Source organism: Camelus bactrianus, chromosome 14 (assembly GCF_048773025.1).
Source record: "Camelus bactrianus isolate YW-2024 breed Bactrian camel chromosome 14, ASM4877302v1, whole genome shotgun sequence".
NCBI lineage: Eukaryota > Metazoa > Chordata > Mammalia > Artiodactyla > Camelidae > Camelus > Camelus bactrianus.
This window is the reverse complement of record NC_133552.1, coordinates 8,501,128-8,528,670: the sequence shown is the minus strand read 5'-3', so window position 1 is coordinate 8,528,670 and position 27,543 is coordinate 8,501,128. Positions and strand designations below refer to the sequence as shown.

Sequence of the window (27,543 nt, the reverse complement as noted above, 5' to 3'; positions counted from 1 at the left end):
AGTTAACAGAACAGAGAGAATTATCACAGGCTTTTCCCAGATCCACCTAACATAGAAAGACATTCTCCTGCCCTTAGATCAATTAGTATAAGCCAAAATTACACTCTCAGAACCCGGGGCTACCAAGACCCAAGAGAAATCTGATGATACCAAAGAGAAAAGGAAAATATTCTTCTGTTCAATCTCAGCAAGAAGTCTGTCATTCAAGATCAACTGTCTAGATTTCATGATCTGCTCCCTTAAGCCAAACCAGGAAAATTCTCCCAACATGAAGTTATTTTGAGACTACACATTTAGCACTTTCAATTACATTTATATTTTTGTGAGAAAATAAAATCCATCTATGCTGCCTGCATCCTCACCCAGAGTGTCATGTGAGGCATTTTTGTCTCCTTGCAAATTTAGACAACTGTAATAGGGGCAACTCCAGTCATGGGGGCTCACATCAGGTGCTTTTCTTCACCATCCAGCATACCCAGGATCTCTTAATTCCATTCGCCCATTAGGCCTTGGGCCCCTCATGCTGCCCTGAGGACAGGCTCTATCTAGTGACACAACTGCACCATCTCTCAGAAAGAGGCATTTTTCGTCCTGTGCCACCCTGGCTGTCTCACTACCTCTGGTTCTGGGATTGCTTGGGCAGTGAAACTCATCCCCTAGGGAAGAGTTCCCCCTCATTCCCAAAATGTTTTGGCTGTAAACCCATCTTCAACAGATTCCTGCACGAAGTGCTTTTGATGCTTCTGAAGCGTGTGCCCCTGGGGAAGCCAGTTTTAAATGCCCCAGGGTCTGAGTAGCTTTTTTGTTCAGCCACATCTTTTTCTGAAGTACTGGGACAGAGCACTGGTGTTGAATTTCCCTCTGCTATTTCCCTACTCCTTTCAGGAAGGCTATTCAAGCTTCTTAACAATTTAATTGACTTCTTAAAGTGGCCAGTTTCCTTCTCTAATTTGCATGGGAGCTAATGCCACTTACTGGATCTGAAAACCCCCCTTCCATTTACATCTATGCTTTCTGACCCAGACAGGTATTTTTATAACTACTCCAGATTTATAATACTAATAATAATGCCAACAACAACAGCAATAAAAAAGGAAATCAACAAGTTCTGGGTTCCTCATTCAAATTTCATCTACTTTACTCTGGATGAGATGGATAATCCCCTGCAGAGATAATCTTCCATCAGACAATATTTAATCAAAGCCTGGACTTGTTCTCTGATTGTCACGTCTAGATTTCATCACATCTTTGCTTTCTTTTAGGATTCTCACTCATTTCATAAATGTATTGACTAAGGTCAGTAAGTTTCCTCAGGGCAAAGGCAATGCCTGTTTCTTCAAATGCAATGATTGGATCACATGGAAATTCACCTGAAAAATGCTTTGAATATTTTACAAGGATTTCCTCCCTCAATTCTGCCCCAGCTTTTTATAACCACTTGGTATAGCTGTCCCACTCTTTAAGGAATGGTTCTCCAACAACTCCAGGTAAGGACATGTATCTTTTGGAAGTCATCCTTCAGTGATGTGGCCTTTCTTGGAGGAATCACTCAAGTTTGCTCTGTTAGGTTTGTTTGGGTCCCAGTCACCATTTCTGATCTACTAGCAAAAATATCTTTCCTTTTTTCAGAGCAGTTGGAATCTGCATACTTCTTTTCCTCCTTTTACACTGGTCTAACCTCATCTTTAGAATGCCATTTCCCTCTTTACTCTTTATTAAAATAAATAAATTTTAAAAATATCTTCCTCCAGCTTAATTGGCCTGCATTTCTTTACTTTTTTTTTAATCTTTCACTGCTTCTGAGTTTGACAGTAAAGCTGAAGTACCCTTTTCAAACCACTGTAGTTTCTTCTTGTTTTCCTAAGCAAATGGGTTTACTAGAGGCCAACAGTTTCAGGCACAGAGTACTTTTGTTTCCTTCTACCTTTGGGTTTGTAATAATGTCATTCAGTTCATTTTCTATCTTAAGAGGATGGCATTTTCTTTCTAATAAGGGCTCACATCTCTTACTTGTTCATTAAATCTAACACAAGAATAAGGGTGAAGCCCACAATTTGGGTCTCAGGTATCAAGTTGGGGTTACAACTTATGATATTAACAAAGGCAGAGCGAATTTGAGATTCTATGATAGGACATTGAAATCTTAAAAGTCACAGGACATGTCACATGAAATCCAGGCTAGTCAGTCCCTGCATAGCGCCCTCCTTGATCCTGATAGAAGAATAGAACCTAGAATTTCCTATCTAGGTTACCTAACCAGGCTTGGTACTAACTGTATAAAGCTAGCGCATCTCTAGTGTTCTGCTGACATACAGAATTCATCTGTCTTGTTTAAAAGCGGCAAATATTCTTCTAATCACCAATGTGTAAAGCAGTTGTAAAACTCTTCTGCACAATGGAATCTTCGTCTCAATTGAGGAAAAGCGAGGCCTGTGCAGTAAGCTAAAGCAGTCTACCTGAAGCACCCAACACAGCAGAGGGTTGTGTCTTATTTTCTCACATAAGTTGCATAAGGCATAAATTATAGTCACCTGCCAACCTCAAAATACGTCATGACAGCTAAAGTTTCTTTCTCAGGCTACAGAAGTTCGAAGCTAAGTACAAAAGTGTAAAAACACATTTGGCCTAAAATAAGCCTCTATAAACCAGTAAGGTTTCTTCCCCAAACAAAAGTCTAAGACCCACAGCGTGGGCCCCAGGTGCGCAAAAATCTTCTCTTCAAATTTTTCTTTTCTTTTTATTTCTTAGTGTTCCTGGTTAAAAAAAAAAAAAATCTGGGGATCTCTGAGAGCCCCTCCCCAATGAACAGCCCCCTTAATCTATACTCAGCTTAAAACAAGTTGAGAAGTACAACAAACAAAAAAGTAGGAGGCCAAAACATCCCCCATTCCTGATAGAGGGCAGTCTGCAGAACACAGCCTGTGCTTGGGCTTGGGGTAGGGGCAACGCTCTCGTGGACAGACCTCCCTGAATGTAGGAAGCCTCATTAGTTAAGATTTACAGCTTAGGATACACAGGCTTATTCCAAACAGGAAGAAAGCTGGAGCTAAGTTGAGCAGGTTGATTTATCATTCCCAAAGTTGACAATCAAATAAGACACTTAATCTCTCCAGTAGCTGGATGAATAAAGGATGGAGAGAGACCCCGAATTACATTAATAGATCTCACTTCACAGGATGGAAACATCAGGAATGAGGAATAATTACTTCCAGTTAACAACACTTTCAAACAAGGTTAAATTCTTTGCTTACTTGTTTTTTATAGAAGAGCAACTGTTCTCAAGATATTTGTACCATTCTGATAGTATAATATTCTCATATTTAGTTTTTAGCACCATATTGCACTGCAATTTAATAAATCCCATTCATGGAATATCACTGTTTCACAATAGCAATGTTAATTCATTTTCATAAAATTTGATATCAGAAAGTCAATTTTAGAGTTCAGTATTCAACTCCACAATCTGAGGACTATATTCATAGTTAGGTCTGTTATTTAAATATCTGGAAATTGATTTCCCGTAAGATTGCAGGCCAGATTATTCCCTGCCAACTAATTTCCCAATGACCCAACTTCAGTAGGAGTAAGTGCTTGGAGCATATATGTAATGGCTTAAAAATAGCCTTACACAAAAATATGCACTGTTTATATGCTCTGTATTATCAACTAAAGAATCCAATTTTGAAAGCAGGAGGTAGGGGGTGGGAAAATTTTAAGAATAAATTTTTCCCTTAGATGACATGAACAAAGCTGACTACTTTAAACAATTCAAAAATCATTTTACCTAACCTTTGTGTAAAGACAGCAGATACCTATATTACACTCAGTTTATCCAAGATATATCATTCCATTTATACATCTTCTTTAATTTCTTTTAACAATGTTTATTTTCAACATACAGGTCTTGAACATCATTTATTAAACTTACGTTAGGATTTTTGATATATTTAAATTGAATTGATTATTTAAACTTTATTTTTCAATAATTGACTTCTACTATATAAAAATACAATTGATTTCTGTATATTAAATTTATATCTTGTGAGCTTGTTGAATTCACTTATTTGTTAAAGGAATTGTTTGGGGTTTTAAAAGTAAATAATTCCATATGAATTCCAAACATTCCAAAAAGAATTTTCCTCCACTCTTTTGTTTCCTTATGCCTGTTACGTATTTTTCTTGGCTTATTAAACTGGCTAATGATGTACATGCTAACAAGCTTGGGAGAAAATGTACTGATACCTGTAACTTACTTTGAAATGCAGCAAAAACCTAAAATGACTGAAGGATGGAGGGATAGATATGTGATAAAGCAAATGCAGTTAAATGTTCACTGTGAAATACTGGTATGATCTCTTCTGTACAGCACAGAGAACTATATTCAGTATCTTGTAATAACATTTAATGAAAAAGAATGAAAACAAATATATGGACATTATGCTGTACACCAGAAACTGACACATTGTAACTGACTATACTTCAATTAAAGAAAAATACTCGTATGAATGTTGTCATTTTTTTTTTAGTTTTTTCTATGTTAGAAACTTTAATAAGATACCAGGAAAATCAAAACCAGAGCAAGAATCCAGTTTTGAGAGAGGGACTAAAAAGACAAGAAAGGGACAAAGGACGTTGTAAAGTTTTTCAGAGACAGGCTTAAGCTGATGAAATCCAAGGCACAGGTTTAAAAACAGATGAGAAGATTCTCTGTTGTAGCAAGAGAAAGTACAAATGTACACAGAGTACACAGGATAGACACAAATGAACATATAGTAATACAGGATGCATTCATATTTGGTTTTGGTAGCTGGCTGATAAGGAGGTAATGTTACCTGCTCTAAATGAAGTCTTGAAAGAGGCATTGTGAAGATCTGATCAGAGAAACCTGAGTTTGCTGAGCAGTATTGAGGGCCTAATTCTTGGTTGGTGGCTACGAATGTATTAGAGGGGAGTCTGTGCTGAGCTGTCTGCATCCAGTTTCTTCATCTACAAATAGGATAATAATGCCTAACTCAGAGATTGTTAGAAGAATTAAATGAGAGAATGCCTGCAAAGAACCTAACACAGTGCCTCACATGAAGGTCCTTAATGTTATTCTGGAAAGGCTGTGAAGTTCTTTCCATGCCTACTGCTAGTGATTATTTTGCACAGCTGCACTTCATGAAGTTGCTAAAGTTTCTTATGCTGCTATTTAAGAGACGGTAACTTCAGTAAGCAATCAGCTCATCAAATGAGCTCCAACAGGCACAGAAAGTGTCAAGCCCCATAGGTACCATATCGTGTCTGTAACCAGCAATAGGCTGTAATTTAGACATGAGTTAAGGTTTGTAGGGACCATTTTCCTTCACTGAGAGAGAAGTAATTTACTGTTAAGTCTTACACACCATGATCAAACTGATAGAAAACATCTTATAGTATGTTCCAAATTTCCACTGGAATTATATATAAGAAACTAGGAGCAAATAGCTAGTAAAATTTAGTTCATCAATTTGAAAAATATGAAATGATTATGTTTTTCTTGAGACCTAACTACAAGGAAAATTGCCGCCAAGGGTTGATTTTTTTAATTTTTAAGGAATGTGTTTCATGATTTGCCGTGCTACAATTTGGAACATTTAAAATCCTATCACTCAGTTCTTCTATAACTCAAAAGTACAAAACGGCACTTTAGTAAAAACCACAGCAAGGTTTGTGTGTGTGTGTGTGTACATTGCACAACCATGTAAAATAGTGATTCACACCCAGGAGGCAAGGCCTTCAGTTAAAATCCTAACTTTAAAACTTTCACCACCAGTTATAAAAGAGTAACTGATACAAAACTTGCCCTCCCATTGTAAACAACTAGATGACTAGACAAAATAAAGCAACACAAACCGGAGAAAGCAGTGCAAGATTGTGATGCATCAGAGAAAAGAAACCAAGGGGCTAATCTCTAAAATTAGAGATTTTAGAGATTTTTCTGCCTAGAGGCACTTTCCAGACTGCAGGGTAGGAAGGGCAAATCTAAGCAGACAACTGTGATAACAATGAGTTGTGGAGAAGGAGCAGAATTCAAAGAGACTGAGGTGGCTGAATATGCATGACAGAGATCTGCAAAGAGGAGAGTTTATACAGAAAAAGTGCGAGAGAAATCTAATAAGGGTGGCCTTGCATCTTTGATTATTAAGCTGCATATACACTGAATATGACTCCACGAAGCCAGGCAAGGAAAAAAGAAATGACTAAACTATTGGGGAAAGATCTGGAAACTAAGCTGGACAATCACGAGAGCTCACACAGGGCTAGAAGACAATGAGTTCTGGTGACTCTGGATGTAGACACCTCAATGATCCCTGGGGCATTCAACAGACACCACAAAGATCACACCTCAGTTGTAAAGCTCAACTAGAGATAAAGACTATCTAGGCCCACCCTAAAAAAAGGTGAAAAACAAGCATGAAAAGGATCAATCTGCTAATCAAATAACTACCTGTCAAAATAAAGTTCAACAGTTTTTTAAAAAAAAGATTTCACTGAATGGTCTTAAAACAGGTTAGACTGTGCAAAAGATAAGTGAATTTGAAGGAAACAAACTTCTGAAACTAAAGGACAGTAATAAAAAGCCTAAGGGGGAGGGGGTGGAAAGGCAGAAACCCTTGACTTATGGGGCACTATCATGAAGTCAAACAGAGATATAACCAGAGTCTCAGAGAAGGAGGCAGAAAAATACTTGAAGAAAACGAATAATTTTTCCCAAATTTGATAAAATACATAAACTCACAAATCCAAGAATTGAAGCAAATGTAAAACAGTATAAAGCAGGATGAACACAAATAAAAATCACGCTAAGACACATTTTAAACTGCTGGAAATTGGTCATAAAGAGAAGCTGCAAATCTTAAATGTAGCCACAGGAAGTAAAATAAAACAAACAAAAAAACACATAGGAAAAAAAATTACAATCCAGATCTCTCTTCAGAAACAGTGCAAACCAAAACACAAAACAATAGTTTTAAGACACAGAAAGAACAAAATTGTCTAACTATAATTTTATATCCATTAAAAATGCTTTTCAAAAAAGAATGCAAAATAGACATTTTAAGCTAAAAAAAAAAAAACACAAAAACACAAAACAAAAACAAAAACCTTGAGAGAATTCACCAGTAGATCTGCCCGAAAGAAAAGCTAAAAACTGATTTTCAAAGTAAGCGAAAATGATTATCAGATTGAAATTTGGATTTACAAAAAAAGCAACGAAAAACTGAGTTAGTGGAGGGCTACTTCTACCAATTGTAACAGGAGGAGATTGACTTCCCCCTGCAGAAAAGTATAAAAGTGGACAAAACTGTCAAAAACCAATCAATCAGGACACTGAAAATTGATCAAAATCAGACAACAAATTTGAAGTGTTTATTGTTGGAAAACTAATTAGCTTTGGATAAAAATGGCAGCAACTCTATGACTTTCTATACCTGGTACTATTATCATGCACCTACCACCTCGTCAGTAAAAACTGTAGCTTTATAAGTTGAAAGTTGGTTGCAGACAGAGTAGTGGACTGAATTAATAGTTGGGAACAAGGAAAATCCATAGCTTTGCTAAACCAAGGTTGCAAGTTCAGTTCATGGCCATTGAGAAACCAATCAGTTACTGAACTGAGAGAACCTGGAAGTAAAAGCCACAGAGTGGCTAAGATAAGCTTTTGACTGACACATGCCTGACTGACTGCTAAACTGGAAAAGTGAAAACCAAGGGATACTGAGGACTGGTTGCAATCTTGAAGGTATTCCTGAACCCAGATATAGCTCAGCAGACTTACAAAGTCTCAACTTTAAGATGTCTGAGCTCACTCTCTGGCCAAATTGTTCAAAAAAAGACAGAGTGGCGATACTAATACAAGATAAAGCAGATTTAGAGCAAGAAATATTACCAGGATATTACCAAATAAAGAGGTGCATTTCATGAAGGGGACAACTAATCAGGAAGATGTAACAATCCTAAAAATGTATGCATTTAATAACAAGCTTCCAAATGCATGAAGTAAAATCCAAACGAACTGAATTAGACAAATCCATAAAAAATAGTTAGAGATTTCAATACTCCTCTTAGTAAATGATAGAAAATTAACAAGGGTAGAGAAGATTTTAAAATATATCTGGAAATTTTCAATTACTTGGAAATTAACACATTTCCAAGTAATCTTTTGGTCAAAGAAAAAAAAATTTCAAGTGAAACTGAAAAAACAGTTTGAGCTAAATGGAAATGAAAACACAAGATATCAAAATTTTTAAGAGGAATTTAGATCAGGGTAAAATTTGTAATTTTAAATGATATTATAAAAGAATGGTCTAAAATCAATTATCTAAATTTCCATCTTAAGACTGGAAAAATAAGAGCAAACTAAATCAAAAGTAGAAGGATAGGATTAATAGAGATAAAAAAGGAAATCAATAAAATATAAAACAGATAATATAGAAAATTAGTTAAACCAAGTGTTTAGAAACAACTAGAACTCTAATATATTGCTGGTAGGAACATAAAATGCTATCATATATTGCTGGTAGGAACATAAAATGCTACAATCACTTTGGGAAATTAGCAACTTCTTAAAAGCTAAACTGACACCTATCTTATGTCTAGTCATTCCATGCCTATGTATTTACCTGAGAGAAATGAAAACATTCATCCATAAAAAGACTTAATCAGAAATACTCAGAGCAATTTTATTCAGAATAAATAAATCCTGGAAACCCAAAGGTTCATCAATAAATCAATGGGTTGTAAAAGTGTATATAAACATATACTAATCAATAAAAAACAAAGAAATTAGTTAACTATGCAACAATATGGATGAATCTCAATTATAATTCTGAGAGAATGAAGACTTAACCAAAGACTATACAGTATTTGACTCTATTTAAATTCTTGAATCGGCAAAACTAATCTATAATGACAGAAAGCAGAACAATGGTCACTTGGGTCAGAGTAGAAGTGGACTGACTGCAAAAAGATATGGAAGGAACTTTTCAGTGAAGGATTCTGTGTCATGATTGGGATGATGGTTACATTCAATACATTTGTCAAATATCAAACTGCAGACATAAATTGGGTATGTTTTATTGTATAAATTACACTTTATTTCCATAAATCTCTAGCTTCTTATTTATAGATCTGAAACATTATGTACTTCAGAGTGGTTAAGGTCATAATGAAATAACGCATGTACCCAGTGCAACGCCTAGCATATAGTAAGCAGTTCATTCTTCATCAATTCTCCACCTGAACATTTGCTGTTTATAAGGACCACTCAAGCTTCTCACACCATTAAAAGATAGCTGCTGTTAGAAAGTTCTTCATAGGGAACTAAAATGTCTCTCTCTAACCTACTGACCCTAAGTCTACATTCTCTAGAGCATTGGCTCTCATGCAAGAGCAGGTCTCCCCATTATTCTTATACAGGAAATTTAAATTATTCAAACGTAAAACTTCTTTTTTTTTGCCTTATTGGTTTTAACTGTTTTTGAGTCCTGCTTCCACTGCCCAAAATTTCAAAAATTGCTCAGAACCTGTCGCAGAATTTTGGTCAAACTCTTTGTTCCATGAGCCAAATTTCTGAATAAAAAATGTTCCAAAGGACAGGACCAATGACACAATAGTACACTTGTTCAAAGAGTAATTTCTATGGTAATATACCTTTGCTTCAGAACTACATAATGCACATTCCTCAGGCGTCTCAAGTGAAAACTTAACGAAAACGTACTTATTTCTTAGTAGCCAACCTAACAACAAATCTGAATCATTGAAATAAAAGTTGAATTTCTGAAGTTTCAATGGCAATGGTACCTGTAATTTTCTCTATACCCATGCTATTATGTTTCAAAATTAATTCCTTATATTTCCTGCAAAAATAAATTTTGGCTGAGGGAAAATATGATTAAAGGTAATGACCTACCAAGTAAAAATTTATGTACCTGTGGCCAACAATGGTCATCTGGAGGATAGAAAACAATTTTTGCATTTTTACGTATAAAGTTCCTCCAGCAGGTAAGAGAGTGGATAGAAACAAGAGGCTCAGTATTGCATATATGAGTAAGAAATTTTTAAAGTAACTTAAAATAGTGTTCCCAGACTGTAAAGTTTCTAGCTGTGTCCTTTCAACACACTTCAATAGTTCAGGTACAATTATTTAACTCAGAGAAAAATGATTAATAATTCGGAGGAATTATTACAAAAAAGCACAAACAAGACATAATCAAGTAGAGTTATTTTATTTTACCTGCAGCTCTTCCAATATAAACTGAATGTAAATGCTGATACTGAGAAATATTAGGAAGAATTACTGATAGATGTCAGAATATCATGCCTTCCAATCCATCCTCCATGAACTTCTTATAAAGTGCCATAAATTTGGCCACAAATGCTTCCAAGTGATAAATGGCTTTGCTACCCAGTTGTAGACGATGTTCATAGTAAGCTGCCATTTGGGCCACTTCCCCTTTCAGCTGTCCATCACAATTATGCAAAAGTTCTGAAAGAAGGCCCTAAAGAAAGATAACTAGTAATTAAAAAAGTAATCACTTATAAAACTTAGCTGAACAAGCTTTATTTCTCTCATTCAAAAAGGAAGTAAAACTTAAGTTAAATGTTTCTTTCTAATTTTTGAAATCTTTTAATTCTTTTATATGGACCAGTAGACTGCATCCAGTATATCCCTCTTTAAAATTTAAAAATATGGTAGTTATCTATCAAATTCCAAACTCCAAGCATTTAATGTACAAGGGTGCAAAGATATAAGTACAAAGATGCTTACTGTAGCATAATTAATTATAATAATCTGTAAACAACATTAAGTTCAACCAATAGGCGTCATATTTTTCAAAAAGCTGATAAAGCCATACCATGAAATCTGTACTGTCATGAAACAAAACCCATGTCACATTGCTGTATTTAAAAAAACAGTCCAGGACACTGAAGTTCTGTGAAACTACACACACACACACACACACACACACACACACACAAAGGGGCTTATTTTTATATGACTAGAACAGAGGACTTGTAGAAATGGAAGGATGGACCTTCACTTTTTTCTTTGTATATTTGGTATCATTTGAATTTTTTTATTTAAGTATTAACATGCAAATTTAAGAAATATAAACAAGCAAAAAATCCTGTATTCCCTAACATCTAACAATCAATCTACCTGGCTAGGGAGCTGATTAGGTTTAGACCAGACCTTAAAGCTATGCCTTACAACATCACTCTAGGTGCACTGAGCCTTGCTGTCTGAAATACTTGTTCCCTGGCTACTTACACGGTTCCCTTCTTTAAATCCTTCAATTCTCAATTTAAACATAACTTCCTCACAGAAGCCATCACTGACCTTCCACAGCCCTTCCCTCCACTGTTACGATTTCACCAAGCTACTTTCTTTGTAGCACTTAGAACATTCCGAAATCCTCTTGCTTCTTGTTTCCCATTTCTCCCCACTAAAATATAACTTCTCTGAGGGCAGGCCCTCCCTCCCCATCTCCTTCAACACACCCCTAATGGTGCCTGACACACCAAAGAAGCTCAATAAATACTTTCTGAACTAAGCTGGACAGAAAAAGGTAAAATGTTTCCTAATACAGCAAAAGCCCTTAGACCACTCGAAGTCCAAATTTTATGGTAATGAACAGTTCAAGATTTGAAATCAGGTTACCTTCATTATTATTTCAGGAGGAATACAATGAGTTAGAAGCTCATAGAGTCTTCCACGAACTTCAAGGAGCCTATATAAGACAAAATAATACTTTGTGATGAAAATAAGAGATGATATTTTCCATGTACCTACTGTGCTATCTTACTTTATGAATTAAATAATCCAATACAGACATTTTCTTAAGTGACTTATCATACTTAAGATACACATACAGAAGCTTTTCCTAATTTCAGTTCATTTTTCTAAAAGAAAAATTTCAGAATTCTTTTAAAGTTAGACAATACTATATTTAGGATTATTAGTTACACCAAAATACCATGAAAATACCAGATAAAAATTAAGACTTCATGAATAGTGAGGGTTGAGCCTATTCACAGCACAAATTTTATTACTGTATTTTTTTATTCGTTTTTTTTGTGGGGAGGAGGTAATTAGGTTTACTTATTTTTTTTAAGAGGAGGTACTAGGGATTGAACCCAGGACCTTGTGCATGCTAAGCATGCGCTACACCACTTGAGCTATGCCCTCTGCCCCACACCACAAATATTAATATGCTTTAATGATACAGCAAGTAATGTTTATTTTGTTCTCCAGATAGATGATACCTAGGACATCTAGAAAATGGTCAAGAAAAGGATTAAACAATCACTAGTCAATTACACAAGTGAGAAAAGGGAATATAAGCATGATATATAATGTAATGTTATTGTCTCAGATGCAAAGTTAAAAAACAATTATGGCAGAGAAAAGCTCTCTTGTCGTAGAAGGGGCAGTACAGGCAGGCACAAACCAGGCTGGCCAAGTGAATATGAACATTGTTGGAGGGCTCTTTGAGTCCTTAATTCTAGCCTCTTCAGAAACACTTTCAGGCAGAAAGATGGTAAAGGAGGGAAATAGATATGTGACATTTTAAAATAGCAAGAAAAAAATGACAAGTTATAAATACACATAAAACAAGAACCTTTATCTTCCTGTATATACTTACCTACTCTAAAGGGAAAATACTGTTCTGAATCTTTACTAAAATATCACAGATGTTCTATATTTCAGATCAATCAAGGAAGTGATTCATTAATTTCTTAAAAGTAGAAGCTCAGACCCTCTTCCTGAGACCACAGGAGTATGAAGCTGAGCCACAACAAAACTAAATAAAGTGGGGGAAAAAAAAAAGACTAGCATTTTTTGAGCACCTGCTATGTGCAAGACACTTAATAATAATTTAACTCAGTCCTCACAACAGCTTTGAGGAGGCATTATCTCCTTTTTTCAGATGAAAAAATTAAGGCTCAGGTGGTTTAAGTAGCCTGATAAAGCTGACCATAGCAGAGCCATGATTTAAGCACAGATCTGTCTTACTTCAAAGTCCATACATTCCCAATGCCTGCCAAAGCATTTATTTAATCTTTTACCTGTATGCTGCTCACTGCAGTACACTATTTATTCCTCACAACACCACTCTCTTTTACTGAAAAGGGCCTTAAGTTCAGAGAGGTTAAGCTTCCAACACCACTCATGCAGTTGAAGCAACATTTTAATTTAAGTCTAACTCCAAGGACCCTGATCCCTCTTGGACACGGTCGTCTATTCCTAAAAATAAAACCTGATTATTAAAGCATAAAAATAGACACAAATGACAGATGGTATGAAATTATTTTAATAATTATGCATATAGCTTATTTCTGAGAAGTTGATTCACAATATATTTACCTATAAAACTATGCTGTAACAACACTGTGCGTATTTCATGCATGTTCACATGCTTCTCAGCTTAGTCTGAGTTCATTTCTAATATGATTTAGTTTCCAAAAAATGAATATATTCTACATTTACTATGTCTGTGTCATTATTTCTTGGGGGTTGCAAATGACAAAGACTACAAAGTCTTCTGTCAGAGAAACATGGTATTTTAGAACTGTCTCTGCCTCTTACTAACTGAATGTCCCTGAAAAGGCAACAATATCCCAAAATATCAGCTTTCTAATCTACAAAATAAAGATGGTAATAATACTTTCCTCATAGTACTGTTATATGAATTGAATGAAATAACACAGTGTAAAAATCAACATAATTGCTCACTAAATATTAGCTGCTATTCAAATTAGAAAATCATGACTTCTAAGATATACCAAACAAGAATCAAGACTATAAATATTACAGCAAGACTAAGGAGTCAAAAATCAGAAGTAGTCATTTGGTACTATGTGGACCAATGTTCAGAATGACACCAGCCATCCCAGTATTTCTGCACAGCTCCAAGGCTTTCTGGAATTGAGAGAAATTTTTTTATATACAGTGTAACAAATCAACTCCTAAAACTGTTACTCTACATAGGGAACGGCAGCACCTCTTCTTCAACAAGCTCATTCAGAAGCTGTAAAAACCTGCTGGAAACTGGAGGAAAGGGCAGCAGTGACTAGAAGAATTAAGTAAAGCAATAATCAACTAAAGTCTTAAAAAATACACCTAGTAATAGTCAAGTATTGCAACATCTGTACCTATATTTCTGAAGAATAGGCAAGTGGACTGCTACCACAAACTTTTCTTCTTTAAAATCAGAACAGAAACAAGAAAGTCATCTTCAGTGAGTGTAGAAATACTTTATGAAAGTAAAAGGCTCCTAAAACATGCTTCGTTTGAATTTTATTTCTTTAAAGCCTGAGACTTCTTTACTTCTTGATAATGTATTACAAAATGGAACGCACACTTTTTCCTAGACTCAAGGTTTCTTTTCTAAAGAAACCACTTACATTTGGCACTTTTCGAAAACTATTAATTTCTTCAACTGACATAACTGAATTACAGGAATTCAACTCAAACCCTGATGAAATGTCAAGTACCATTATCTATGACTATTCACCTCCACTAATCTATATGGTATCCAAAGTAGACATGTTACAATTTCCTTTGAAGAATCTCTTAAAAATAAGAACTTATCATATGTATCACACAAGAGGAGAAACATTGTATATTTCTCCCACAATTATTTTCATGTAAACCAGAGAAGCTTACGTTTCAATGGTTGCACTCAGTCTAGTCTGTTTCCTAAAATAACCGACGACCTTCTGTAAAGTCCAAAGGTGGTTTCTCATTTCTGACAGGCAAAAAAGAGTAGACTGTCTCAGTGAGCCTAAGGGGCTTTCACCAGGATTCCCAAAGGCAGTGAGCTTTAAGACTGTCACTCTTGATTTTTGGAGAAGAGCTGATTGCCCTTCTCAGTCAAAGTTGTCATAAGAAATCAAATAAGCAGTGGTCAAAGTATTTTCAGTACAGTCCACTACTGAATAAGAGACCCAAGAAGTAAACAGAAACAACTGCACAGCAAGTATGCACAGAACACTTCCTTAACACTGACAGCATGTACACAACACTGTTCTCAACAGAGCCTATCATCACACATGAGCACAGGGTCTTCTAGCTCTCAAACCATCATCACACAATCTCTTCTGCTCTTATAATCAAGGTACAAGTATCCTTGGCAGGGTAATAACAGTATCTGCAACATACAAATGAAAAAGCTGAAGCTCTAAGATGAAGTTACCAGCTCAAGGATACTTGCTAATTTACAGCAGGAGAAGAACGAGAAGCCTGATTCACAGCCTAGTGTCTTTCTCGCAATGACATATCAATCACAAAGTTACACACTGTTACTTTCAATATTAGAAAGCTAGATATACATCATGTTACGTATTAATATTAAATCTTCCAAGATTCTGGGTAAAAAAATTAAAACTTCCAAAATTTGTTTTAATTTATTTAAAAGTTCCACATTTACATGACAATAGCTTAATAAAAGCTGTGATATCACACACCAACTATTCTGAACTACTAAATGTCTAAAATTAAATCCTACCTTTTCTTTAAAAGTATAGTACTTAAATTTAGATTAAATTATAATTCTAAATGGAATGGTGTTAGTATAAAACAGCTAATCTAAAGCTTAGTATCTGTACCATCTCAATGATCAAACTTCTATGGTGATCTTTCACCGTGGTTACCTTTGTGGAGTCTGCTGACTGACAATAGCATTGGCAGTCTCCCTCAGATACACCTCCCAATCTGTTTCAGGGATTTCTTGATCTTCAGTAAAAGGATATCTACATAACAAAGAGAACACAATAAAGTAAATGAAAAGTAGGCTTACATCCCAAAACATTTCCTGGGGTAACTGCCCCTTCTTACTCACTGTTGCACTCTGCAGGCTTCACACATAAGCAGGGCTTTTCTGAGATTTCTGCAGGACTTCTCTGCAAGTCTACGAGCCAGCTGTGAAGGAAGATTCAGACCTTCCTTCTTACACACAGTAGATAACACATGGCAAATCTACAAATAGAACAATTAACAAATATGGGCAATCTGTCAAACAGCATACTGAGACAATTTCTGTTGGTATCTTCCTAGACCCCTCTCCACTTTTTTTTTTCATCACTACTCTACCTAACCACTGCTCCTTCAGCAGGAAACCAGGGGTCCAGTCTAGCTGTCAAGAAGAGGCAGGAGCTAGATGTACAACTGGAGGAAGATCTGGTTCCAACTCCAAGCCTGCCAGCCCTCTCAAGGCAGCAGCAAGTTGGAAACAAAGGGTCCCAGGTTGGTGGCAAAGACACTAGGGCTGCCAAGTACAGCCCACAAGCTGAACTGTACACAACTCATGCACTAAGATGTGAATGATGCCCATGGGAGTGGTATAGCCTGGTGGTCTTGCTACTTTATAAACACTTTAACTGTATCACTCCCCAAATTTTTACAAGTGAAACTTATAATGAAGTCACTTTACCACTTTGCAACTAACAAAATGTTACACGTTATCCCTACTTTGCATAAAATTGCCCCAAATGTATTAACAGCAGAAAAATTGCTTATTGTGAGAAATGTGAATTTTTATAGATAGCTATTAAGAATGATAAAGGAAAAAAATCTTGTTTAAGAATAACTTTGGTCACCTAACTAGGAACTAGATATTCCCAAGTCATCTTCTTGCAAAATCTATTTCCTGAATACTCAAGTTTCCTCCAAAGCCAATTAAGGTAGAAGCCACAAAATAACTAGCCCTTAGCTAGTTAAGTAAAATCCCTAATACCTACTTGTTTAAAGTCAAAGATGATTTAAAGAGAAGAACACTTTCTATATACTGGTATCCGGTATTCACTATGATATATATTTGTTTGTACATTTACTAATGGTTAGCATCCAGGCCTTAGCTGTTCCTGAATTACTGATACAGTTCACTATGTTTTCACAAAAACAAACATGACAGGGATGTACATACAGTACTCATGGAACCTGAACTAAATTGTTTCTGAAAAGTTTAACAACTTACATCTTCAATGCTGGGAGCAGGCACACGAACTGCCAGGCACCTACTACGAATAGGTGGTATCACTTTGGATGTAGAATTGCAGCACAAGATCAATCTGCAGGTGGACATATACTTTTCCATGGTTCTGCGCAAGGCATGTTGGGCATCTTTAGTGAGTTTGTCAACCTCCGTCAGTAACACCACTGAGTCAAGGAGGAAAAAAACAAACTTTAACCTGATAATCTATCTCTTTCTCTTCCTCCTCATTATTCAGATTGAAAGCCTAAATAATAAGCCCAATATGCTACTTTTCCCTTTGGAAAAGGGACAGCCTTTAGGACATGAGAACCCCAAAACACCCACAAGAGCACCCTGGCAGTATCACTAGCCAATTTGAGAATGGCACTCACAGGACTTAATTCATGGACGAGAGCTAAGGAACCTTGTTGCAACAAGGTCTGACAGAACAGTAGACTGAAAAAAACAAAATGAAGCTCCCTTCCAAGATAACGCTGCACAATAAGAAGAAGTTCTGGAAATAGAACCCAAATTGAACAAAATAGGAAAAATAAAGACAAGGAGATTAATCCCAAAATCTGACAAGGATAAGCACCAAACAAAATGATACAAAAATAATCATTGGTATACAGAAAATAGCAGCATTATTTTAAAAATTAGTACATAACAACCAAATGAGGTTTACTCCGAAAATGTAAAAGCAGTTTCATTAGAAGATTCAGTAATATAATACTAAGAACCAGGAAGAAAAATCATAAAACCACATTCATGGATGTAAAAGAGTATTTGAAAAAAAAAATTTCTTTTTAATTTACTTTGACATATTAGACTGAGGAAAGTTAATAAATAGGCCAGAATATGCACAGATAATTCACAAAACAGTAAAATGAACAATGAGCAAAAGATAAAATTATCACATTCACTAAAGAAAAGGCACAATTTACTTTCTCCACTCAAACCTATAAGGATTAAAAATAATTATCCACTATTGATAAATGTTAGGGAAAAACCGGCACTCCTCAACACTGCTGGTGGTAGCACAAGTCTGAATCCTCTTTCCAAAGAATAATTTGACAAAATATATCAAAAGCATTATATATTGGCATATTTATCAAAAAATCTCTTGTAAAAATGTATGTATATATATGCACATAAATAATACTGGAAATGTTAACAGTAACTGTGTCTGGATGGTGGGATTATAGCTGATTTTAATAATCTTTTGTTTAGCTAAATATTTAATAATGAACATACTACTCTGGTTCTAAGAACCGTTATTTTTAAATCATTCAATTTCTTATTTTAAATTAAGTGTTTTTTCATCACTCATCTAGTTCTAAAATAACAAATGGGTGGCACAAATAGTTTTTTCTACTAAAATTCAATTCTGTTAGACTATAAACTCCCACAAGCACAGAGATCATGTCTCTCTTGTCCACTTTCATATCGAAAAAATATACATATATATAGCATAGTGCACAGCACAGAACAAGAGGTTAATAAATTTGCTAAATGGATGGAATTTACACTACCCACTACGTTTTTCTCTTATACCCGCTGCTTACAATTTAAGTGTCAGTCTCATAAAAATTTTTTAAAAATCTTTTTATCACATACCTTTAAAATCTTTTTGAGAGTTTGTTTCGAGTTGCTGTGATTGTGCCACTGTTTTCAACATCTCCTGAATTACCACCCGGTCACTATTTCCAGCATCACTATACAAAACAAAGATAATGGTAAATATATATGTAAATACTTAGAGAGTATTAGGCCCTTATTATTAATCTGTTATTGCAAGAAAAATGTTGAAAATCTTAAGTGGTTAAAATTTTAATCAAACTTAGTAATGCCTATTACAGTCACAAAACTTTAAAAGTGAAGTGTTGTAGGGTCATTAAAACTACTAACAATATTTCAATACTGAACTACAATTTGATTAATATAACTGAAAACACCAAACATGTTCTTATATTAAGTTTACTGTTACTTAAAAAAAGCAATAGCTAACAATGAACAATTTATCAAATACTCTGACACCTCTGTACCCAAGACAGTAAGATGTTGACTTGTAGGCATTATCTGTCATTTATACCAGTATCATTGCTTTAGCACTTAAGTCATGCACCTCACAAGCCAAAATAAGTCACCTAGTTAATTTAGGCTGAATGTCACTTTTAAATACCTGAAAAACAAACAGCTTAATCTCTAACTGACTATTCTTACTACAGAGGAACTCACAATGAGAAAAAGTGGGCAAAGCAATCAGCTTTAGTTTATTTTCTCAAATAGCCATCAAGTCTTTTTTCAATTCACTATTATTAGATCAATATACCTACAGTGTTTCTTTTATGATTTCCTAGTCAAGAATCCAAAACATTCCGCTTTTGTCTAAGGATTTACCACTCTCTACTTTTATGATTAGACCCTTTCCCACCAATCTCATTTCTTAAGTTTTCTTTGGCATACCTAGGAAAAACAACAGTATCAGTCTGATAGGGTTGTTTTGAGGACTAAATAAACCATGTAAAGCTTCTCACACAGTGCCTCCTACTGAATACACGTTAGCTTATAACACTATTCCTCTTCTCCATTCAGTCTTGAAATGGATGTTCAATCACGTCGCTGTACCACTGCCCATAAAGCTACCTGTTCCTGAAGATGTCCTTGATTCTGTTCTCCTTCAAGAACATATCAGACCCCAGAGAACCCTGAAGGTTTAGCCCACTTGCTCCCAATACAATTATTTCCACATCATTTACTTAAGCAGAACTGCTGTGGCATGAGTTTTCAATGTGCCGCCTACCAAGATCCTAATCTTATTATCTCGTGATAGATAATACAGACAGTGGCTGGTGGATTATTATACCCTCTAATCAAAAAACTGAAATGAAAAAAAGAAGACCCAGTATTGCAAATTCACTTTCTGAAATATTCATTCTAGAAATTTACAAACCTTTTAGACACACTGCTAACCAGTTCTAAATGAGTCAATATAAATCCACAAAAACTTACTGACAAAGTACTCTGTGTAAAACACTGAGCTCTGTAGAGCAAGAAAATTTAATTATTAAAATTATTTCACGGGGGTCTCAGAAAGAAGGGAAAATGGGAAGGCTCGAGGCTCTGTTTCACACAGGGCAGCTTCACGTTTATCTGTTTTATATATTGTGCTTCCATACATGATTTTTTTTCAAAAAAGCATTATACTCTTAAAAAATAAAAAAGCCTGACCAACACTATTCTAAAGATGCTTATTTCTGTGTAGTAGTAACTTACCTGGGATTAACTTCAAGATGGTAATTGCTTGCAATAGTGCTAATTTCAATTTTCTTTTTAGATGGAGTCTGTGGATGAAGAATATAGATTTTTTTAATGTTCATTAGGTATTTCTCCTCTTATTTTTTTATTTTTTCATTATATAAACACTTTTTGCTTACTAAAAAAATAAAACTTTAGATAACTACCACTAGTGTTTCCATTTCATTAGCCCCATTCTTAATGTGCAAATAAACATGTTTTTATATAAATTGGGTCGTATCACACATCCTGTTTTTAGTGTGATCACTTTTTTCCTTTACTTCCCAGAAATTTCTAAACCATTCCCAGTTATCAGCAGATCATCACGGTAAATAATCTGCATGTGTCCTTTCACAGTCTTTTCCATGTTAACACACAAAAACAAACATAAACTAATATGTAATTATATAGAGTGTGTCAGCATTACTTGTTGAAAATTTTCTTAAGAGGCAATTATATATACTTCTCTGTGTTGTGCTTTTCCTGCTTAACAACATCTAGGCAATCCCTCTCAGACAACTGGTATAGAGTGTTACAGTTGCCTACCAACCTATAACATAGATGTCCCAAAGCCAGTCACAGATGGGCATTCGTTTTTTGCTTTTTACCATCTCAATTCCAAAATTAACATCCTTGTATGTACATCTCATGTACTGCTTTCATTTCTATGTAGCAGATTCTCAATAAAAGATTCACTGAATTGAAAACAATATTTTTCTATAGGTGTGTATATGTTTACGTGTAACCAGCCACTTTCCAAAAAAACCTCACAATTTACTTTTCAACTGGCAACAAATACTCTTTCCCAACATTCCTCATCTGCAGGAGGTTTTATCATGCCTTCAATTTTTGCCAATATGATAACTATATAATAGACTCACGGTTTTTCCTCGACTATCACAAAAGTCAAACATCTTTATATATTTTTTATTGGCTATTTATCTTTCTTTCCTGTGACCATTTTTTATTCAGTTTTCTACCAGATTGTCTTTCCATTGTCATTTTGTAAAATCCTTTATCTGACACATTCCTTTAAAATATTTTACAATCTTTCATTTTTCTATAGATTTTATGTACATTATCTTATAGAAACTTTTAAAATTCATATATATACTTTTTTCTTCTATAGTTCCATGTTTTTTATTAAAAGGTGTTCCTGACTGTTCATATAGTTTCAGAAATTTTTTCTAAGAAATTTAGTGTTTCATTTTACCATTTCAGTCTTTAACTGATCTGGAGTTTATAAATTATGAGTCTCAGGGATTCAACATCTTTTTTCTTCTGGGTTGGTAACTAGTTATGCTAGCACACTTCACTAACTAATCCTTTTCCTACTTATTTGTAATAGATCTTCTGTCATATTTCTGGGCTCTCTATTCAGTTCCACTGATCTACCTCTCTATCCCCATACCATTACAATATTGTTTTGATTATAGTAGCCTTACAATATGGTTTAATATCTGGTAACACAAGTCCCCTTCACAAACCTTCTTTTTCATAATTATTTTAGCTAGCCTCAGAAATGTATCCTTCCATATGTATTTTAAGATCAATTCATACAATTTTTAAAAAGTTAGATTTTAATTGGAATTTCACTAAAATTTATACTGTAACATGAGAAGAACAGATACTTTAAAGTACTACTGAGAACACAATGTATCTTTTTCATTTGATTGGCTCTTGTTTTGTCCTTTTAGAAGATAATAGTTTTCTTACTATCTTTCTTACTAAATTTGTCCCTGCATATTTTATAAGAATTTCCAAGATATACCACCAGCACCTCAAACTCAATGTGTCTAAACACAAGCTAATCCACATGAGCCTACAAACCATTTATCTTTCTAAAGATTCTATTAATAGCATTACATTCTGTCCAGTCACTCAGCATACATTTTTTTCAGTGCCTAGTATATACAAGACAGTATGCCAGGGGCTATGAAGGATACGAAAATGATAGCAACTGTATTTATTGTGGTGACTATTCCATAATGCATAAAAATATCAAATCACTATGCAATATACCTGAAACTATTAATATAATATTGCATATCAAGTAAAACTTTAAAATTTACCCTGTATAACTTCAAAACAAATACAATGTTGTCAAAGTAAAAGATGTATAAATAACTATAACCAAGGGAAAACAAAGTAAATGTTCTCAAATGTACAAACTATGGGTTGTAAAAGGAAAAATTAATTATAATGGGGCTGGGAAGCACTTCCAAGAGGATACACTTCAGCTGGGTCTTAAACATTGTCTATAAGGAAGAAGTATGAATATGCATTGCATGGCATAAGGCTGGAAAGCTCAGCCAGGCCAAGATCATGGGAACTCTGAACATCCCAGAGCCTCATGCCTCCTTTCCCAATCAGTCAGCTGCCCAACCTTGACCAAGTTGACTGATTCCACGTTTAAAATTTTTCTCAAACTCATTCCCTTTCTTCCAATACCCACTATTGCTCACAGAAAAATGAACTTCAGAAACTTGAATTCTAGTTCCAGCTGAAATGCTGATTTGAATCTAAAATGAATCTCACTATCTATATTTTACCTAAAATCTCTTGTTCATCATATTTCCTCTCTAAAATAACTGACTTTGGTCTGATTATAATAGTTATGTCTATAAATCAGCAGCTCTCAATCCTATACACCAGGATTACCTGTGAAACTACTTAAATCACACACTGGGCAGCAATGAGGCCTATATGATGAGGATCAAAAATCCCTGCAATCAATATTTGGAGGGCCTCAAAGTGAAATGCTTACTGTGATGGTCTGATGCTCAATTCTCAACTTTTCCACGCCAACACCATAAAGTTCACGTAGAATACACATAATTCTTGTCTTTTTTCCAGCACCTGATGGTCCATACACTAGCAGATGAGGAAAGTCACCACATTGCACCTGGGAAAAAAAGAACGAGGCATATTCCTTAGCCAAACTACTGCTCCAGGCAGAAGTAAACTACTTTTTAAGTATCAAGTATTTTTGTGTCTCTACCTATGAAACTTCAAATATATATATGTGTATATGTGTGTGTGCGTGTTTGTGTGTTTATGAATATACAGAGACAGATTTTTTTAATTAACTCTGAAATGTTGACTATTCCCCTGGAACTAATGTTACATAACTTATATACCTAGCACAGTACATGCAAGATAAAACACTATATGCTAGAAAGCAAGAAATCTCAAAATCGGCTGACTGTTAGAATCTTTTAGAGAACTTTTTAAAATAAAAGACTGATCACTGGACCCCACCCACAAAATTATGATTCAGTAACTGAGACTGATGCCTGTCTTAGTTTGGGCTTCTACAAACTTTGATAAGAAATGAGTGCATTTGGTTTTATTTGGGAGGTAAAGGAAAATTTTGCAGGGGAGCAGGAAAGTAAAAAGGGGGAAAAAGGTAGCCAACAAGAGTATTATCAACTTAAATACCACTCTGGCATCTGGGGCTTGATCTTGTTGGGGTACTTTTGAAGCCAGTCTAAGAATACACCACAGTATTAACCCACCCAAGCAGTGGGGAAGCTAGCGTATGACACTGTCTCTCATCAGTCTTTTGTCTGCTTGGGAAAGTGAATAGCAGGAAGGGGAGGGCATTAGTTCCCAGGCATTTCAAGTCTGCTTAGAGGTGTAAGAGAAAGCCTTCAGGAACCAATGCAAGAGGTGGGAGTCAGTCTGTGTACACTTACAAGTTTAGAGCAAGGGGATGGAGTAGGATACTGACAGTGCTGCGTTACAGAACAAAGACTGTATTTTCAAAAAGATTCCCAGATGATCCTGATAGTCAGTCAGGTCTGGGGATCAATACTATGAAGGCTATAAAGATGAAAAGAACACAGACCTTAGCCTCAGGTGCACAAAATCTTGTGGGGCAAAAGTTTAATAAATAACAATTAGAGAAAAAATGAAGATAAGTATCTTAATGGAAGTACGTATTACAGTGAATTTTAATATTTTGTAAACACATCTATCTCTGGTACTGAAAAAAAATTCTCATGGAAAGGACTATTCACCTAATACAGTGCATGGAAAAGAGTAGATGTTCCACAAATCCATCCTTCATTTTTTAAAGATTTAATCTCATCAAAAATAAAGGTTATGTTGCAAATGTTTCACAATTTTATTAAGTTGTACATTCAACAGTAAACATGTGAACATCTTTGAAAAGCAAATCTAGTAACACAAGACTAATATGTTACATTTCTGTCCAGATATTTATTCCAAATTCTATATAATAAAAAGCTGGCATAGAAAATAAAATATATCCTATAGTTAGAAAATCAAAGTCAAAGCTACTGTAAGAAAATTTAATTTGTCTACAAATTAAGTATACAGCCTATAGTAGATTTATTTAAAATTAGTACAGACAGACATAGAAAACAAACTTATGGAGTAGAGCAGAGGCAGCAGGGGAAGATGGCGGAGGCAGTTCCACAGCAGGCCTGGACCACGGAGCAGCTGCGCAGCGAGCAGCTACCCAAGAAAGATATTCTCAAGTTTCTGCAGGATCAAGATTCAGATTCGTTTCTTGCAGAACATAAATTACTAGGAAACATTAAAAATGTAGCCAAGACAGCTAACAAGGACCATTTGGTTACAGCCTATAACGAACTTTTTGAAAGTAAGCGTTTCAAGGGTACTGAAAGTATAAAAAGTGTCCGAGCAGGTGAAAAATGTGAAGCTTAATGAAGATAAACCCAAAGAAACCAAGTCTGAAGAGACTCTGGATGAGGGTCCACCAAAATATACAAAATCTATTTTTAAAAAAGGAGATAAAACCAACTTTCCTAAAAAGGGAGATGTTGTTCACTGCTGGTATACAGGAACACTACAAGATGGGACTGTTCTTGATACTAATATTCAAACCAGTTCAAAGAAGAAAAAAAATGCCAAGCCTTTAAGTTTTAAGGTTGGAACAGGCAAAGTTATCAGCAGATGGGATGAAGCACTCTTGACTATGAGTAAAGGAGAAAAGGCTCGACTGGAGATTGAGCCAGAATGGGTTTATGGAAATAAAGGACACCCTGATGCCAAAATTCCACCAAATGCAAACTTATTTTTGAAGTGGAATTAGTGGATATTTACTGAAATAGTAATGCTTCAGATCTAAAGACACCAGCAACAATAAAACATAGCCTTGAAGGAAATGTATGTATCTAATTAGAGCTGGTTACTATTAAAGGGAAGAGTCAACTGGAAAATTCAGTAAGTTAGAACTTGTTTACCTGATCCCCAACTTTTAAGAAATGTAATCTGTTAATAAATCCTTCAGTTTAAAATATTTTACTACAGCTGTGCAAAATATTGGCTAAAGAGAACTGATTTTCCTTTTACCTCATGTTGTAAACTAAAAGGCTCAATAAAAATGTATCCAATGTCAAAAAAAAAAGACAAAGAAAAAGAAAAAGGAGACAAACTTATGGTTACCAAAGGGGAAATGGGAAAGGATAAAATAAAGTATAGATGGAATACCAATAATTAAAGAACAGAACTTTAAAAAAAAACTTTCACTCTCATATCCCTACAAACTTTTCTACTGTCTTTCATATATAAGGATGGAGTTCCTTTATTTATTATTTCTTATTTTAAAAAAATACTTTACAAATAGTACATGTAATTCTGAAAAAGATGGGGATGGGAAGACCAGAGTGCTGAGCAAAAACACGTTCATCAGCACATGGAACTTTAGGCCCTTAAATGGAGTAGATAAAAGGTTTCTGCAGACGCTAGACTTTTCTACTCAAGACTCCTCTTCAGCCTCCGTTCTCTACAAAATTCAGTTTGCTTTTCACTAAGCACTGCCATTAGACACATTTATCAACTACAACATAAAAACAGGCGTCAGGGCAGGGAAAATAAAAATCTATTAAGGAATTAAACTCAAGGACAACCTAATACCACCGAATTTTATAATTATAAATGACTTTAGGCATTAACAGACACAATACCTTCTTTTTTTGTAAATGAAGACAATGACATTCAGGAATTTTAAGTAAGCCTATTAGAATGTAAATCGGGTGATGTCACTTCTCTGCTCAAAACCTCCAATGGCCTTCCACCTCTGTAAAAATTTACTGTATCTGCACCTCCCCCCTGTACACTCCCCCATTTCCTACTACTCTTCTCGCCGGCCAACAATTACCCAGCGGCACTGGCCTTCCTGAGTAACAGGCTGTGCATACTCCTGCCTCAGGGATTTTGCACTTGCTGTTCCCTCTCCCTGCTCCACTCTTCCCCCAGAGTTCTGTATTGAGGGCTTTCCCACTTCCTGCAAGCCTTGGATGAGATGACGACCCTCGGGGAGAATTTTTTTGTTTACAAGCATAGCCCCCGCCCCGACACTTTTCCCCCCGTCCCTGTTTTACTTTTCTCCACAGCATTCATCGCCTTCTGAAGCGAGGGCGACGCTCCACTCCTGAGGGGCGCGAAATCCCCGAGCCGCCGGCCTCTCCCCCGCCGGCTTTCCCCGCCGCGTCCCGCCAACTCACCAGGTTGCGCAGCTGAGCCGCCTGCTCCTTGTGATAATCAAGCTGTCCCAAGGAGCAGGGCCGATATTTGTCCACCCAGAGGCTCATGCCAGCCCTGTTCACAAGGTCCGACACTTGAACGACCCGCGAGCGCGCGCGCGTCCTCCGGCCCGATGCAAAGACCAGTTTTCCCGCGGCCTGCAAATCTCGCGATGTCTCGGCGAGATCGCGTAAGCGTTTTAGGGACGGAAAGGCTACGGAAACCCAATGCGGACAGAATTAGCCGCGGCACCGGTAGTACCTGTTCAATAATGTTTATTGTTTTATTTACTCATTTTTCTCTTTGTTCTCACCCTCCATCATAGTCCAGGAATTATTAGGCAAAACTGAAAATTTGGCTCTGATACTCTAGGCGTCAAATCTGGGTACTTAAAAGAAGTCACCCTCCTGAATTCATTTCGTTCTTTCCTTCATTAATTCATCCGTTCGTTCGTTCTACAGAAGCCTACAAAATATTTACTATATGGAGATCCGCTCTTGCACTAGAATATATCTAGCTTGGGGATTTTTTTCACTTGATAGGCACCCAAAGAAGCTTTATTGAGTAAATTGCTTAAGTTAAGACCTAATCTTCACTCTTTCCTTTCCTCCATTCCACAAGATTCTTACTGAATTGAAAGTAAAAGGAAGCTAAAGATCGTGAAAAACTATAGAGATGGGGCCCCTCAAACTGCACCTCTCAAATTCACTTTTCTAGGTGTACATAACACTAT

At 35.6% G+C, this 27,543-nt stretch overlaps 1 protein-coding gene and 1 pseudogene across 3 annotated transcripts in view; one reads left to right on the top strand and one right to left on the bottom strand.

Annotated features, from left to right (window-relative positions):
• Window positions 1-26,995, bottom strand: part of RFC3 (replication factor C subunit 3) — a 75,817-nt gene extending 48,822 nt beyond the window's left edge. The window contains exons 1-9 of one of the 3 annotated variants that reach the window (XR_006723528.2): window positions 26,792-26,994; window positions 23,062-23,199; window positions 20,274-20,341; window positions 18,615-18,712; window positions 17,001-17,182; window positions 15,867-16,003; window positions 15,679-15,777; window positions 11,684-11,753; window positions 10,256-10,520 (exon numbers count right to left, since the gene is read on the bottom strand). Coding sequence is in view for 2 of the 3 variants with exons in the window: in XM_010951507.3 (XP_010949809.2) it covers window positions 10,329-10,520; window positions 11,684-11,753; window positions 15,679-15,777; window positions 15,867-16,003; window positions 17,001-17,182; window positions 18,615-18,712; window positions 20,274-20,341; window positions 23,062-23,199; window positions 26,792-26,878 (1,071 nt within the window). In the remaining variant the exon portion in view is untranslated. Of the gene's footprint in view, window positions 1-10,233; window positions 10,521-11,683; window positions 11,754-13,092; window positions 13,271-15,678; window positions 15,778-15,866; window positions 16,004-17,000; window positions 17,183-18,614; window positions 18,713-20,273; window positions 20,342-23,061; window positions 23,200-26,791 lie in introns of those variants that run through there. The other 2 variants (XM_010951507.3, XM_074378066.1) reach the window with 2 other exon arrangements.
• Window positions 24,720-26,348, top strand: LOC105066216 (peptidyl-prolyl cis-trans isomerase FKBP3 pseudogene; annotated as a pseudogene).
• Window positions 26,996-27,543: the final 548 nt, after the last annotated feature.